The sequence below is a fragment of the Equus przewalskii genome, chromosome 5 (assembly GCF_037783145.1).
Source record: "Equus przewalskii isolate Varuska chromosome 5, EquPr2, whole genome shotgun sequence".
NCBI classification, from domain to species: Eukaryota; Metazoa; Chordata; class Mammalia; order Perissodactyla; family Equidae; genus Equus; species Equus przewalskii.
In genome coordinates this window covers 86,021,594-86,038,281 of record NC_091835.1, presented here as the reverse complement: position 1 = coordinate 86,038,281, position 16,688 = coordinate 86,021,594, and the positions used below count along the sequence as shown (strand labels likewise).

The following is a 16,688-nucleotide window of genomic DNA, read 5'->3' as shown; positions in this document are numbered from 1 at the left end:
CCTGATAAATAAGCTAAGAAAAGCAGAATGTAAAATGAACACAAACAACACATGGGGGGAGGGGGGAGACAGGAAGGAAGCATTCCACAATAGTAAAAAGAATTTCTCTGAGCAGTAAAATGATAATTTTTCTTCCCTCTTATGTATTTTGTAAATTTTCTAGAATGGGCATGTAGCATTTTTTAATGAAAAGTTCAGTAGGAAAAAATGTATAAACATTATAAGGCACTGCTTTGATCAGACAATAATTGCATGACCAGTGACGGGTCCACCTGCCTTTTCTCATTCTGGACCATCACTAAGACCTCATTTATCACACAGGCTAATTGCAAATTTGAAGTTTCATTGTATTTGTTATTGACTCTGCCTAACAAATTACCCAAAACTTAGCAGCTTAGCTCAACATTTATTATCTCGCAGTTTCTGTAGATGAGGAATTGGGGAGGGCTCAGCTCTGGCTCTGGCCCGGGGTCTCTCCTGAGGTTGCAGCCGAGACACCAGCCAGGGCTGCACCTTCTGAAGGCTCGACTGGGGCTGGAGGATTCTCTCAAGATGGCGCTTTCATGCAGCTGTTGGCATGAGTCTCAGGTCCTTGCCACGTGGACCGATATCCATCTATAGATCAGATCTTTTTTTTGACACACATTATTTCAGAGCTATTTTGTGTCCATTTCTAAATGATCTTCAATTTTATTTAGTTCTCTGCACCCTCTACACCCACCCACCTAGCCAGTAAGCTAAACAGTTAATAATCTGTAAACCACAAATACACGAGAGGGCTGCTATTTAAAGGAGTCCTCTGTAAATCAGATAATCCTTTTGTATCATAAGTAATTATCCCCTAATTTGTCTGTATAGTAAATGAAAGTTTTGCATGTCAGATTCTTTAAGAAGCTCTCAGATGGAGGGGTTCTGGGGCCTCTTGGAGGTTCCTATGTCTTATTTTGAAATGTCTGAGAGCTCTTTTTAGAGTAGTCTGTGTGCTCCTGAAGGAAGCTGACTATGGTATGGTCAGCTTCAGGCATCTGGAAATTAAGATGCAGGTCCTGGCTCTGGAACTAGCTAGCTTCATCCAGCTGTGTGGTCCTGAGTGAGTTACTCTGCCTCTCTGGGCCTGTGGGCTCATCTGTAAAACCAGAGGGGATGGAGCAGAACCCCTAGCCCCTTCCAATTCTAGTAATCTGTGGTTCTGACCGGGTGACCCAGCCCCGACAGGGACAGCCGCATCCTGAACCCTGCTGAGCTTCAGTCCTCTCCACTTGTAATTTTCATAGAACCAGCTGTGACGCCCCTGGCACAGTCTCTCATCACAGTGTCCTTCCTTGCAGACGCGGGCTACTCGAGGCATTGAGAATGTGTCGAAGATCTCCTGGACAAAAGCTACTCACTGTGTGATTTTTTAAAAAACTTGCTTCGTGCCCTACAGAGGCGCCAGCTATTCCTGTTGATACTGTGTATAATTTATTAATCTGGAGAATTTTAAAGAATTTATGTAATTTAAAGGTAACATATTATTGTACATAGTTGTATTTTGCAGTTCCTTCTGTAAATATGTATTTTTCATAATGTTTAATATTAATCTTTACGTAATGCTATTTTTCCACACTGAAGTGTTCGCGGACGGTTCTGCGTAAGCTGATTGGCCTGTGTGACAGGACCTGATGGTGTGTGTGTGGAGGTGGCTGCAGAGGAGACCCCTGGGGCTGTGGTTTTCAGCTGTTTGAAATTCACTGGACAGGAGGAAGGGCCGGGCTGGAGAGAGCACGCAGGGCAGCCGGCTGTGCTGCATTGCTGTGCTACGAGTCTTGGCATCTGAAGATGATCCAAATGCTATTTGGGCAAATATAATGATCAAAGAAAGGATCGTCGAGGGGAAGAGACTCAGCAGCCAAGCTGAAGGAGCTGGTTGTGCCCGAACCCATTAGTGGCTCTCCTGCTGCCAGAGGCTCGAGCCACAGCTCAGGGCTCGGGGCCACGCAACTCCTGGGGTGAGTCCACGCTGCAGGGCTGGGGTTCTGACGGAGAATGGTCCCAACCGAAGTGAAGAGCTCCTTGTATCAAGAAGACAGCCACCTGGGCCCTGGCCGGAAGCACTGTCAACACGCAGAGCCCCATCCACAGAGACGAGGTTATTTCGCTGCTCTGAGAGCATGTCGCGTGAACCTGCAGCCTGCGCCGTAACCACCGTGCTGGTCCGTGTGCACATGCTCGGCTGTCTCCTTGTGAGTGGTCTGCATTTCTGGAAAAGTCAAAATTAGGCCAGTCATACTTGGTTTTCCCATTAAGAGAAGACTGTAGTGGCAGATTGAACGCCTGATAAGGGACCAAATGTCAGCATCCTTATAGAAATGTCCACAAACATCGTATCTAGTTAACTGAAAAACCAAACAACGAAAACAAAAACTCAGTGGTGCTCTGTGTAAAATTTTCCAAAAGACCTTTTTAGTAAATCTTCAAAGTCAAGATGTCAAGTCGTCACTTCACTTACGCTGCATTTGGTAGGAAAGGCATGCGCCCGCCAAGCTTATCTCCAGGATCTGTGCCTCTGACTACAGAAGGGCTCAGTGAGTCGGACGCAGGCATTGCCCTCCTCCAGGTCGGTGCGAGGTCTTCTGGGGGAACAGTTGAAAGGCGTCTGTACGGAACCCTCCCAGCTGCCTGAGAAATGAGCCAGGAACGTTTGCCTCCTTCTCACTGCAAACCTCTCTGTAATAAACTTAAGAATTAGTGGTCAAGTTTGCTGATCTCACAGCTTCATTTGCAGATAGAGTACATTTATTTTCAAAGTATATAGTTTTGCTGCATACATAAAGTCTCACAAGCAATATGAGTGTAACTGGCATGGTAATCGAAAATCGTCAAATATATCTGAAATAGTTAATTATAGTTGTGTAAGTCTCCACCCAAACCAGAAGAATTTCTGGAACTATTTGAAGTTTATAAAAATGAAAAACGTTATGAGTGTGAAGAGTGCTAAGAGGAGTCCTGGTTCTCCCATTTTCATTGTGCAGAATGCGGCTGTGAAATGACAGTGTCGGCTGGCATTCGGTCCCAGGGAAGTAGCTGGCCCTGCTAGAAATGGAAAGGAACAACTCTAAGTGTGGCAGACGTGCCCCCAGGGAGGAAAGAGAGGTCAGAGACTGATGAGATGTGGTGTCTGCTGGGAAGCACTTTCTCTGCATTAAAAAGAAAAAGCAAGAGAAAAACCAAACAGAATTTTAAAGTAATGTGGCTCAGCGCAAAGCACGTTAATCCATGGAAAGATAAATTCATTTTTGGCTTTTCATTCCTTCAGAAGAGTTTTAGTAATGCCTGCAACCTGCTAAGCCCTGTCCTAGAAACTACATGTTTCTACAAAACAAAGAGAATGCTTCATAATAATAAAGTTAGGGTTGTCGTTACTATTTTCAGTTAAGCTTGGACGAGGCCTCAGCGGGCAGTGACCTAACCGAGTGGCCCAGGGCTGCGCAGCCTTCTGATGACGCAGCTTCAGCAGCAAACCACTGACCTAAAGAGAGCCACTAATTGCAAAATGACGATTAAAACCATTAAAAACCTACAATCTGTGAGAGTAAACAGCATTCACACACCCTGGCATACTGGGGTGAAATCAGAGTTATGGAAACGGACTTGACGAGTGAAAACTATATGTCCTTTTACTCCAATCCGGGAAATATTCATTCCTACCCTCCACCTGTCTAATTTCAAATCTCCTTAGCAACAGATATTTCACTATCTTCCACCGCCAAAGACTAAATACATAATCTAGTTGGTCTGTTTATTAAATTTAGGGAGGAAAGGGAAAAAAGGTTTCCTTGACATTCAGCTCAATTGGACGCATTTTAAGTTAATTCCGTCAGGTGTTGTGTCTTGTAAACACTCCATCTCCCGTGGAGGGGGCATCCTGTCTGTGCACCTGCGCCGTACACTATATTCAAGGCTTCTGAGCTATCAAATCTTGGGAGAGTCCTGTCTTGCATCTTAACAATTATTTATCCAAGTTCTTTATAATTAACTCCTTTAATCTCTACCCATTAGATCAATCTCATATTATCATTCTTTTGTTCTCTGGACCACAGCTGGTCTTTGAGCTCTTGAATCAGAGTTTTCCAGGGCTGGTCTCCCTGTCCGGGCCTGCATATATTTGACCTCAGTCCTTCACTGTCCCTTAACACTTCTGAGTCCCTCTTTCTCACAGCTCTCCCCTTCTCCCTTTTGAATATGTTTGTTTTCCAGGCAAATGTGATTTTATTTTCTGGTCATCTTATCTGCTTATTCCCATTGGTATTTCATAGTCTTTTCAGGCTCCACATTATCGAAGAGATGACCATGATTTCCTTTTAAATACTAAAATGGTCACAGCACACAGACATTTTGGGGAGAGTTTCATTTGGGAAAGTCTTTAATTAATTTTGTTATTACCTCTTGGAAGGAAGCCCAAAGTGACATGTGAAAATGACATGAAACCACTAAGCAGATGTCCAGAAAACAAAAATAGACTCACACGTCGTACTTCACACTCTGCTCCTCTTCCTTAGTCTCAGGATCCAGCTCTTAGATTAAACACTCTCCTTACCTTTTGCAAGAGAACTCTCTGCCGCCAACTAAATTCTCATTCACTTAGCTTTCTGGGTCTTTGAGGTCGGGATCCTGATGTCACAAACCTGTCAGATCTGTCAGACAGTGTGAGGCAGGGCCTGAGCCCCAGCTCTGGGGTGCCCTGGAGCGTTAGTTCCCACCCGGGGGCCGGACCCCCCCCACCTGGTGGGAAGGAGAGGTATTTGGTTGCTTCTTCAAGATGGCGGTTCAAGGACGTCTTGGCTCCTTTCACCAAGGAAATGAAAGTGACTGATGAGTCAAGACAGAGTGGCCAGAAGGAATGGGCGATGCTCGCGGTGGCTAAGAGCAAGCCCTCCACCCTTCCTCACCCTGAAGAGTCAGAGCGGAAAAGGCTGTGGTCAGCCCACCCGCCCTGTGAAGTTCCTGAGACTTGTTAACCTGAGATTTCAGCTCACATCAGGCGTTCAAAGACTGTTTCACCTGGAAGGAAAATCTGTAAACCATGACCGCAGAAAGCAAGTGAAATAACACAAAGGAGGGAAAATATTTGAAAAGGAGGCTCTAACCACCAGTCGTCGGGAAGAGAAAACGGCAGCCCTCCTGTGTGTCTGGCTGTTCTTTGAAATGTCATGTGTTCTTCTCAGGACATGCCATCCTTGGGGTCCACTCCCAATACGGCAGCCAGATGACTTAGCTGATTAAGCAGCTGAATTGCTTCGTTTAGTTTTGGGAAGTGACCAGCTGTTGGACTAAATTGACCGAGTCGGGGATTCCAAACACACTACCTTAGAGCCTCTAGTGGGTGACGCCTTTGAAACGTTTGGCCATTTTAGTTAAAATGCAGGGTAACATTTGATGCAGCCACAATAATGACAGAAATCTGTTCTGCTCTAAAAACATTTCTAGCAATGGAAATATTTCTGACTAAAAGAATACTCCTGACTTGTAGGGAGGCTCCTAGGAATAAATGTACGCAACAAAAATAAGGCATTTCATTTCTTAAAAGGTTGTCTATATAGATACATTCACGAAATAAGGAAGTTGTTGGTGACTGCTCCTAAAATAGAGATTTATGCAATGGGAATAAAAGAGATCTATTAACAGATTTACCAAAGATTATTTTTATAACCTATATGCCAATGTATTTGATCTTATATAAGACACTGAAATAAGTTGTTCAAACTATGAATAATGTCAGACAAATGTAACGTGTCCCTTCCAGAACATTCACAAGAAAGCTTAGCTATGCCTGTTTTCTGCCTTAAGTAAGTTCTTTTAAATAGTACTGTCTTCATCCCAAGAGCACGCCGTCCATTACATCAGAGATGCTGTGGTTTGAGTGAGCAGACAAGCGTCCCAACAGGAAAGGAGCACATCCAGCCGCGACTTCAGGAGTTGGAGGCAGAGCTGGACACGCTCCACCCACAGCTGCTCAGGGGCCTGCAGCGGCCTTTCGAGATTTCCCAGCTCAGCCACACTGACGACCGGGCGCACCAATGTTCTCAGCCTGAGGAGTCCTTGATCTCCAGTCTTCCATGCGGGCCCATCAGGCTTATAAATTCTGCAAGGACAAGGACCACGTCTTTAGTCTCTTCTCTCCTCCTCCATTGCAGAAATCAGTGCACTGCTCACAGGCATTCAACATACACTCTTTGAGTGGAAATGCTTCTGATCCAATACTTTGGATGTGAGGTGGTCAGAGTCTAATAATACCATTGTCCGTGGAGGTTCATCTCGCTGTTCTTGAAGTTTGAATGAATAATGTAAATAAATCCAGTAGCCAAACTTATTATGTTCTATACTAGAGCACTTTTATGTTTTTAATATCATGTATTCTTGCTCTGCAGATCTGGTTCTTTAAAATGGCAGCAGATGATTCTATTTTTTCACACTATATACCTCCCCACAACACTGTGTTTCTAACCAGCTCCATTTGAACAAAGAACTTCATTAGTCTTCCTATTTAAATTATGTATTTGCTTAATATATTTTCATATTTGTAACTGTGGTCAGAAAATCTATATGGCACCTTACACGCCTTCTCACCAGTCCAGGAATAAAACTGTTTGTGGAAGGAATGTCCTGTCTTCCGTTCCCCTGTTTCTCATTTATCAAGTTCTGTCACCTTCTGCTCAGGAGAAAGGTCAGAAGTGGCTGCTTTTAAATGAGAGAAATCTTCTAGGCCATTACCGTGAAGCACTCGGCTGTCTTCACCTTTATTCCTGTGGGCGTTGCGCTGGCCACCCAGGGCGTCGTGTCCATGCCATAGACTCTCCAGCCCACTGTCCCCAAGTAGCTTCCTGCTTCCAGCTCTCCAGTCATCAGTCGCCAGATGTCATCTATCCCCAGCCTCGCTGGTGCACCTCCGGGCTCGGCCCAGCGGGGTCCCGAGGGCCCTGCCGCGGCACGTCACGCATCAGCTGCAGTGTGACATTTGGTAAAGGGCTGCTGTGCCTGTTTCCAGAATTATTATTTTGCCCTTTTGCCTTTTTCACATTTCAGTTGAAAGATCAGTGTCCTTACAACTCCAGCATTTCATTTTTCTACAACTTACAGAAAACTTTATTACTAAAAACTGTGCAATAATAGATTTACTTATGAAGCCATCAAATCAAAGCAATCCTTTTTAAAACGGTCTCTGGATTTGAAGAATTAGTTTAACAAAATAATTTAACCTATGAGGCTGGGCTTTTTTTCCCCAAAGTAGCTGTTTGTTTGGTGTAATTTACTCTTAAAGAAAAGGAAAATATTACAACTTGAGCTAAGCACTTACCAGTTTGGCTGATACATCTTCCACAGTCCTAAAATGTTAGAGCCGGAAGGGCCACCTGAGGATGGACAATGAAGCGACACGGCAAAGTGGGGCAGGGCTGGAACAGGACCTTGTGTTCCTGTCTCTCGGTGGGGGGGGGGGGGGGAGGGCGGACTGTCTACATGTAAACAGAGACAAATCAGAAGCTGCTCAGAAGCCAGTGGACGTGACAGCCATCCCCACGCAGAGACCGAAGCTCCAGGGGACTGTTCACATTCCGTGTGATTCTCCCTCTTATTTTATGTTTTGTACGTTTGTTAAATCTCAGATCATATTGAGAGTCACACTTTAGCAAAAGTCATTACAACCTGAAAGCTGAAAAGTACTGAATAGAAAAGGAGAAAACATGACTTTCTAACATAATACTATTATAAAACATTATTAAAGCTAATTAAGTCAAACCACCTAAAACCCAGAGGCTCTGCAGCTGGATTTTGCACGAATTGGCAAAGCTGTTGATGCTGCCAATAAAAGGAGCATTCATAATGGAAGAGTGAAAATTACCTGGTAGAATTCCAGCTTGTCTAATGGGGAAATAGAGGCATGGGGGAATAGGGGAGCCGCTCAGGGATGGTCCTGAGTAGGACTAGGACTTCACCTCCTCACCAAAGGGAGACAAACCCCAAGGCCAAGCTCGCCTGCCCCACCCAGGGTCTCCCAAGGGAGCAGTTACTGTTATAGCAGGGAACTGTCCCTCTGAGAAAAGCTTACCTTTTTCCTGGAGTTTATTGTTCTGATGCAAGAGGCTTTGTGTAAATTATCTTAAAATTAAATTACTTTCCTCTTTGCTCTTAGAGCTCTTGACCCCAGGAAGAAACTTGGCATCTATTTCCGTCTTTAAGAAAGAGCTAGCAATGAAATATGCTTACTGTCTCTGCTCCCCTGGTGCAAGCTGTTGGTGGCCAAGAATGCTCTGTATCTCAGCGCTTGCTGAGGAGCTAAGGCGAAAACTAACAACAATAACAAAAATCAAACCCAAAAAGCTGACAATACAATGATAGAAACAAAGAGCATGAAAAATGGAAAAGTTCACAAGCTAAGAACATCCCTAAATCTCATCTCAATCAGAAACTATCATTTGTAAGCCATTTAAATTAAATTTTTATTTTTTTCCGTATGCTTTTTTTGTGTGTGGAGAGGAAGATTGGCCGTGAGCTAACATCTGTTGCTAACCGTCCTTTTTTTCTTTTTTTCTCCCCAGAGTCCCAGTACCTAGTTGTGTATCCTAGTTGTAGGTCATTCTAGTTCCTCTCTGTGGGACATGGCCACAGCCAGGCTTGATGAGCAGTGTGTAGGTCCGCCCCCAGGATCCGAACCTGCGAACCCCAGGCTGGGAAGCGGTGCAACGGCAAACTTAACCACTCGGCCACCGGGCCAGGCCCTAAATTACAATTTTAAGCCGTATTCCATTCTTAGAGAACTTTCTGACTTTCTGATGCCCCCGACCCAGTCTTCGCCCATGTAGACGTGGCCCCCGCTCCGGACGGACGGCGGGAGGGGCCGCTGGCTCATACAGCAGGGACGACAGGCGCCCAGACGGGGGGGGGGGGGGGGGGGGGGACAGAGGCGAGGGTCCTGCTCGCCGAGGACCTGGGGAGAAGCCCGGAGGCAGCCAAACCCGGCGCGAGGCCTGGGCCGGCCGGCGCGGGTCTGGGGTGTGACCCGCGAGGAGACGCCGGCCTGTGGTCCGCACTCCGGGGGGGCCGCGGCCCGTCTCCCGCCGGCGGAGGAAGTCTGAGGGTCGCACAGCTTTGCTCCTTCATTGAGCTCTCAGGCTCGTATGTCACCGAAGGGCTGCACCTGCCGCACGCGGTAGGTCACAGGCGGGGGGCAGAGGCGCGGACGCCGGGACCTCGCCCCAAATTCAGCCGAAGCAGAGGAGCAGCAGCCAAGCCCACTCTGCGCCGCGTGAGCGCGTGCCGACCCTCGGGGGGCCGCCAGCTCGCTCCTCCTCCCGCGGCTGCTCGGCTTCTCCTGGAGACGCAGACCGAAGTCCCGCGAGACGCAGGGCGCGGCCCGAGGCCACGCAGCGCCAGAGCCCCCGGGTCTGCACCCCGACCTCGGGGCCCCTCCGCCTCTGCCCGCTTGCCGCTCGGGGCGTGGTCCCCAGGCCTGCAGCGTCCGCATCGCCGGGGTCTCGTCAGAAACGCACACCCTCAGGCGCCCCCATCGCTCCCCTGGCGTCTGAACCTCGGGGCGGGGCCCAGCCACGTGGGTCCCGGGAACCCCCCAGGCCACGCCCGTGGAGTTTGGGCAGCCTCTGCCCTGCGCTGCTCGTCGGTCAGCTCTAACGCTTTCAGAAGAACTGTCAAGCCCCGGGTGACCAAGAGGAATGGTAATGTGTGATATTTTGAGCCCTAGCACATAACAAGCGCTGAATAAATGTTAGCGGCTATTTTTACTGTGTGCCAGGTGGCTCTCAGAACTGCCTTATCTGCAGCCCTCTCAGCGGTAAATAAGGCAGGGACCACAATTGTTCCCAGTCGACAGATGAAGAAACTGAGGCACAGACAGAGTGAGTAGCTTGCCCTACTTCACAGAGCTAGCAATTGTCAGAGCCTTACTTGGATCAAGGACAGAGTGACTCTGGAGCCTGTGTTCTCAACCTCTCCCTCGTGTGTGGCAGGTTGGAGAAAAGGTGGATTAACTGCACAGCTTAAATTAAATTCAACTCCGGGCCTCGAGCTTTCAACTGGGTTTGCAGACTCACGCATGTGCTAAAGTCACCTCCCTCCGTCCTCACCCTATTGACTCTAAGAGGCTCATCAGCCTGTTAGCTGAGGCTGACGTCCCTCCCGGCCTTCTGGATGGTTGTGAAGGCACAGTCACCCACTCCAAACTCAGCCCCCTGCTCCCTCGGCCCGGGAATGGGCCGGTAAACAGCTCTCAGGGCGACACCGAGTTCTGAGGGCAAAGGGACAGGGCTGTCCACCCAGAAGCGGCATGTCAGCTCAGAATGGCAGACAGCAGCAGAGGCTGCCCGCAGACCGTGGAAGGAATGGGCCCTGAAAGGCGCACCCAGCTCTCAGATTCCAGCAACCAGCAGAACCAGGTTCCAGCACAGTCAGGGAGGCAGAGGGACCCGGAGCGCCGTTGGAGCCAGCAGGACAAAGCCAGTGTTGCCTGGCCGTGAAGCCTGAGGGAGAATGAAGGACAGGGGCCAGGACCTCAGAGGTGCCACTGCCCTGTACCCCACAGAGCCCAGCCCTGAGCCAGGAAGACAGAAGAAAGCTCCTGGCGCTTCCGTCTGGGAGGCGGCCCCCACTCACCGTCAGGGGTGCAGCGGGAAGCGGGGGCGCTCTGGGGCAGGGTCGTGCTCAGAGTCAGCACAGGGACCTTGTCGAGGAGGCGGGCAGTCCTCCCCTCCCAGGGTTTCCTCGGAGAGCGCGCTCGGAGCAGCTGCCCAGGCCTCCGCGTCAAGCCGCGCACAGGCTCTGCTGGGTGGTGTGCACGAGGAGGGGGTGGAGCAGGAGACCCCACACCCACGGGGAAGCTGGGTGACCTTATTACATCTCCAGGACCAGCTGCCTTCCCGCCCACGTCTCCTGGACGGGAGCCGGCGCCGTCTCTCTGACTGTTGCCGTTTCTGTTGACCTCCTGGGCACCAGCCTTTCTTACATCCTGTCCTGTCTGCTCAGCTCCCCTCATCCCAGCCGAACCCTGGGGTCCCTGCGCGGCGTCTGTCCCTGGTGGACACTCCACACCGCCACCAGGATGATTTCTCTAAATTACAGACAGGGCCGTGGTCCTTCTGGAATTGACCAGTGGCTCCCAATTACCCACAGGTGCAGCCCAGAAGCGCCTCGTGACTCAGCCTGGCCTTGCTCCCACTGAAGCTGCAACCACATCTCGCCTTGGGGTTTCTGTCCCACTCTCCCAGTCTTCTGTGCTTTCAGGGGTGCACCCTGCTGCCTTGTACAGTTTTGCTCTTGTATATTCCTTTTTCTCTCCCAAAATAGTTCTCACCTCCTCTCTGACACCCAGGACCCACCACAGAGGAGGCAGTAAGGCCGTTAGCCGCGGCCTCATCCTCACAGAGGGCGGCAAATAGAACACTTTGATTTGCCTACAAATAAAGTTAAATGTGGGGTCTGGAGGATGCAGACAGGAAAGAGATAACAACACGCTTCATGTAACTTTAAACTCAGGCCTGTTATTGGATCAATCTACCCATAATGCACTATAAAGAAACGTTTAAAAATAAATCCTTTCACTATTTTGTGAATTAAGCAATTTTATAACCCTCTTTAGACACTTTTTAATTTAGAGTTTATTTTTTACCACACCAGAAGCCCCGAAAATGGCGGTGACTGTCCCCTGACCTCTGAGATGGCCACAGACCTGCTCCCTCCTCCGTGGTGTCATCCCGCATCTGCGGATGCTCCACATTGCCCGCCGCATCCCGGGTGTGAATCGCTTGTTTTCCCCGCTGGACTGTGAGCTTCCGGGAAGAGGCACCAAGCAAGCAAGCGCGAGGCTGACTCCAGATGTTGACTCCAGAGGATGATAAACGGTAACTTGCAGCACGGATGGACACATTTCCACAAAGCGCCGCATCACTCACTGCATGCGGCCGCATTTCAGTTGACTGAGTCCTCCCCAAAACCGTATGAAATAAGAAACTGAGCCCTAAGAGGCCACAGCCGGTAAAAGGCAGAGCCAGGCCTCAAACCCAGGCAACCCAGCCCTGGAGCCCGCGCTCAAGGCCTCTGCCGGAGCTTCTCAAACTGTGGGCGCCACAGCCCACATAGCCCACATAGCAGGATCCCCAGAGGCTGGTTAGGAAGACACAGGTCCATAGTTTCCAGGTCAGGAGATTTATACTATGCTCTGGTGCTGTCAAAAATGATGAGCCAAAATTTTCAAAGTTATTTCATTAAATTATTTGACGATGATTTAATCTATCTAAATAGATAATGATATTTCAGAAAATAAGTTTGCCACTTTTTAAAAGGAATCAACTTTAAAGAGGATTTTGCGAAGGCTGAGTTCTCCTTTGCAGCTGGTCTTCTCTGCAGAGGAGCACAGAGTTTTGAGACTGGCCGATCTGGGCTCGAAACCCCCCTGAGAAGCTGTGTACTGGTGCCTGTTTGCAATGAGGAGATGGGCTCGGGTGATAAATGAACCGCTCGAGTTGCTGAGTCAGCAGACAACCCCTCCAGGAGGCTCCCCGAGGACAGGCTGGGCTGGGGCGAAGCCATCGCTCACCTTCCATCGGCTCACCCCGTCGCCAGCTCAGCCGCGTCCCCGCACCCGTTCTTTCTGCCGCGTTCACTCCTCTGTGTAAAGGACAATCTCTTTCCCGCTGGCCTTGGAGACGTGCCCAGATCTCGCAGACAAGCACCCTCTCTGCAGTGGTCCCCGACCCCATTACTGTCATCCCTCCCCTCCCCACCCCATGCCCGTTTGCAATAATTCCTTCAGATAATTCTCTCCTTACCTGAATCTGGGTTGATTTTGTATTTGACACCAGCTTGGGTTTGCCTGGACACGCACGTGATTTCTCACCTCCGTGGAATTCTAGGTCCGCACAATGCAAAGGCAGCATCTTCACACAGAAACTGATGCCCTGAATTATCGTTCACAGGGGCTTGAAGTGCTTACCTCTACAACTTTGCACTCGCTGGGATGTGACTTGACTGTATCCTGGTCTGTAATGAAAACCCAGGGTAAATTTTCCCAAGAATGCTATCGATGCCCGCAGAGCGAGATCCTCTTGGGGTGCACATTAGACGTGCTGGTTTAATGAGCTGAGCTCTCCTCAGTCTCTGAAGAGGATGCAGCTTTCCGGAGCTGATGACACTAAAAGCCCGTCCCCACCAGGTTAAGAGGGTGTTTCAAGCTCATCTTTTCTAAGAGTTTGGGCTGTCAAATCCGCCCTGCAACGTCCTGTCCTCACCAAGTGGTTGGCGGATGCTGGGAGACTCAGCACCCACGCACATTTGGACATGCCCACGCACAGAACTTCCTTTACTGAGGTGAAAGTGCTCTGCCCACACCTTCCACCCACTGGTGCATTCGTCACGCACCCATCCTTTGGATTGTCTTATAGGTTGAGCCGTGTCTCCCCAAACCCACATGTTGGAATCCTGGCCTCCAGCACCTCAGAAGGCGACCTTATTTGGGAACAGGGTCGTTGCAGATGTAATTAGTCAAGATGAGGTCATGCTGGAGTGGGGTGGACCCTAATGCCGTAGGGCAGTGTCCTTAAAAAGGGAGAAATTTGGACACAGACTTGCTCACGGGGAGAACGCCATGAGGAAGGCAGAGATCGGGGTGAGGCATCTACAAGACAAGGAACCCCAAAGATTGCCAGCAAACCACCAGGAGCCAGGAGAGAGGCACAGGGCAGATGCTCCCTCACGGTCCCAGAAGGCACCAACCCTGCCGACGCCGTCATCTCAGACTTCCACCCTCCAGGCTGCACAACAGTAAGTTCCTGCTGTGTAAGCTACGCAGTGGGTGGCACTTTGTTATGGCAGCTTAGCGAACTAACACAGATTGTTATTAAAGATTAATAACGATAGGTGCTAGGATTTATCAAGTGCTCACTCTGCCCCAGAACTCTCCCTGAGTGCAGTGCTATGAGGTGAGTGCTGTTTGTATCCTCACTATATTATTATCCTTATGTGGCAGACAAAATAGTGGGCCCCACAGAGGTCCACATCCTAATCCTGGAGCCCCTGAATATGAATGTGGGAGATTACATGGCAAAGGGAAATCAAGGTTGAGATGGACCTAGGCTGCTCATCAGCCTACTCTGGGATGGAGAGATTGTCCTGGACTATGTGGGAGGGCCCGATGTAATCACGAGACTTATAAACTGAAGAGGGAGGCGGGAGAAAGAACCAGTGAGACAGCAGAAAAGGACTCAGCCCAACGTGTCTGGTTTTTTGTTTCTGTTTTTATTTGTGCTGAGGAAGATTCACACTGAGCTAACATCTGTTGCCAATCTTCCTCGTTTACTATATGTGAGCTGCTGCCACAGCACGGCCACTGAGAGACAAATGGTGGAGGTCTGCTCCTGGGAACCGAACCTGAGAACCGAAGTGAAGCACTCCAAACTTAACCACTGGGCCACAGGCCTGGCCCCAACATTTCTGGTTTTGAAGCTGGAAGAAAAGGGCCATGAGCTAAGGAATGCAGGTGGCCTCTAGAAGCTGGGAAAGGAAAGGAAAGGGATTCTTTCCAGGAGCCCCAGAAGGAAGGCCGCCTTGCTGACATCTGGGTTTTAGCCCAGTGAGACCCACTGGGAGTCTGGTCTTCAGAACCATAAGATAATAAATTCAGGTTGCTTTAAACCGCTAAATCCATGATAATTTGTCACAACAGCAATGGGAAACTAATCTACCCCATTATACAGACAAGGGATCTGAGGCCTGGAGAGTTTGTGTAATTTGTCGAAGATCACACAACTGGGAAGTGATGGAGCCAAACTGGAACCCAGGTTTATCACACGCCCTATTTCTACAGCCACGATAATGTGTAAAACAAGCACTAGTTCCTCTTCCACACGACAGCCTTTCAAATGTCTGTGAGTAGATATCGTGTCCTCCTTAGTCTTCTCTAAAAAACACATTATTTCTTGGGGCTAGCTGGTGGTGCAGGGGTTAAGTTCGCATGTTCCGCTTCAGCGGCTTGGGGTTTGCCGGTTCAGATCCCGGGTGCAGACATGGGACCACTTATCAAACCATGCTGTGGCAGGAATCCCACATATAAAGTAGAGGAAGATGGGCATGGATGTTAGCTCAGAGCCAGTCTTCCTCAGCAAAAAGAGGAGGATTGGCAGCAGTTAGCTCAGGGCTGATCTTCCTCAAGAAAAAAAAAAAAAAGCATTATTTCTTTAACCAATCCCCAGGGGAGAGTTTCAAGTCCCCCAGCCATCCTGGAAAGTGCAGCAACCGAGCTGAACACGGTGCCTGTCAGGCTCCAACACCCGCCTTGTGCATTTCAATCCAGCTTTTGCCAAAAGGAGATTTACAAATCATAAAACTTAAGCAATGCTTCTTGAGTTTAAAAAAAATGAGGTGATAGTTTTCTTATATTGACAAATTGGCTGTGAACTTAATGTTCCTACAAAATGAGTCATTTGAATTGGAACATTAATTTATTTGAGCAGCAGGGTCCACATTATCCTAAGAAAAGTGCCATTGCTGTCCCTACATAGATCATTTCCAAAAAGTCCTGACAGGGGCCAGCCCGGTGGTGCAGTGGTTAACCTTGCATGCTCTGCTTCGCCCTGAGGGTCACAGGTTGGGATGCTGGGTGTGGACCTACACACTGCTTGTCAGCCACGCTGTGGTGGTGTCCCTCATACAAAATAGAGGAAGATTGGCACAGATGTTAGCTCAGGGCCAATCTTCCTCATTATAAAAATAAAGTCCCGACAGGTGGCTGGATTGGTACTGGCTCAGGCTTCCTTCTTGCCGTCCCACTCAACTCAACTCTCAGATCCCGGAGGTCAGAATGCCCCCAGGAGAGTGTGCGGGGTGCGTCTACCTGGCCACCCTCGTCCCTCCCAGAGAGACAAATTGCTGCCTGAGGCTAGGAGTCAACGGTGGCACGTGGTTTTCATTAGAGACAAGCTCTCTGTCAGAACAAGTGGCGAGAGACAGACAGCGCCTTCAGGTTTGAGAACCCACGTGGCCAGTGGGAACTGCAAGGGCGTCAGGGTCAGGGAAGTGGAGCCAGAGGGACACTCAGCTCTCGCAGTGGGGTTTTCCCGGCCCACGAGAGCCGAGCGTTCACGGTTCTGAACCCGCCATCAAACACAGCCCTTGTTAAAAGGTGTGTTATATAAACTTACAACTTCATAAATTATATTAAAAACAAGGTTATTAAATACTCAAAACTCATTGCTTCCTAATTATTTTACCACATTTTACTACTCCTCTGCTCTGGAGGTTGTTTTTGTCCACTAATCTGTGTGGTCACAACACTGTGCAATGGTGTGAGGCTGCGCATCTTCCCAGCTCCAAGTTCAGTGACGTCATTTGACAGCTGCGTCAGCCATGGTGGGTAATTACACCACAGAAACCAGCAAACACCTCGAAGGAGGGCGTCCTGCGCGCCCCCGGCTGGGTGTCCACACCGACCAGCACACCCCTCCCGCCAGCACACCTTCCACCCCACACTCCCAACTCACAGGAGCACTGCTCAGCCCCCATCGTGGGGAGGGCCCAGCCCCATCCTCTCATCCAGCCTCAGAACGGGCAAAGTCAACATCTCTGGAGGGGTTTTTTTCTCTTTTAAACATTTTATTTTTCTTGGCTCAGAAGATTTTATTCACACATTTATACTTCATCTGTTTCCTCTT

The 16,688-nt window shown here is 49.1% G+C and overlaps 2 protein-coding genes across 8 annotated transcripts in view; one reads left to right on the top strand and one right to left on the bottom strand.

Annotated features, from left to right (window-relative positions):
- PTPRB (protein tyrosine phosphatase receptor type B) overlaps positions 1-6,638 on the top strand; it is a 106,038-nt gene extending 99,400 nt beyond the window's left edge. For 3 of the 7 annotated variants that reach the window (XM_070622062.1, XM_070622065.1, XM_070622064.1), the window contains one exon: positions 1,329-6,638. In XM_070622062.1, the coding sequence (XP_070478163.1) occupies positions 1,329-1,351 (23 nt within the window). In that variant the 3' untranslated portion in view covers positions 1,352-6,638. The remainder of the gene's footprint in view (positions 1-1,328) is intronic. The other 4 variants (XR_011540564.1, XR_011540566.1, XR_011540563.1 and 1 more) reach the window with 2 other exon arrangements.
- Positions 6,639-12,827: 6,189 nt separating this feature from the next.
- The window catches only part of KCNMB4 (potassium calcium-activated channel subfamily M regulatory beta subunit 4), a 67,717-nt gene continuing 63,856 nt past the window's right edge, over positions 12,828-16,688 (bottom strand). The window contains exon 3 of the mRNA XM_070622109.1: positions 12,828-13,023. Coding sequence (XP_070478210.1) covers positions 12,954-13,023 — 70 coding nt within the window. The 3' untranslated portion in view covers positions 12,828-12,953. The remainder of the gene's footprint in view (positions 13,024-16,688) is intronic.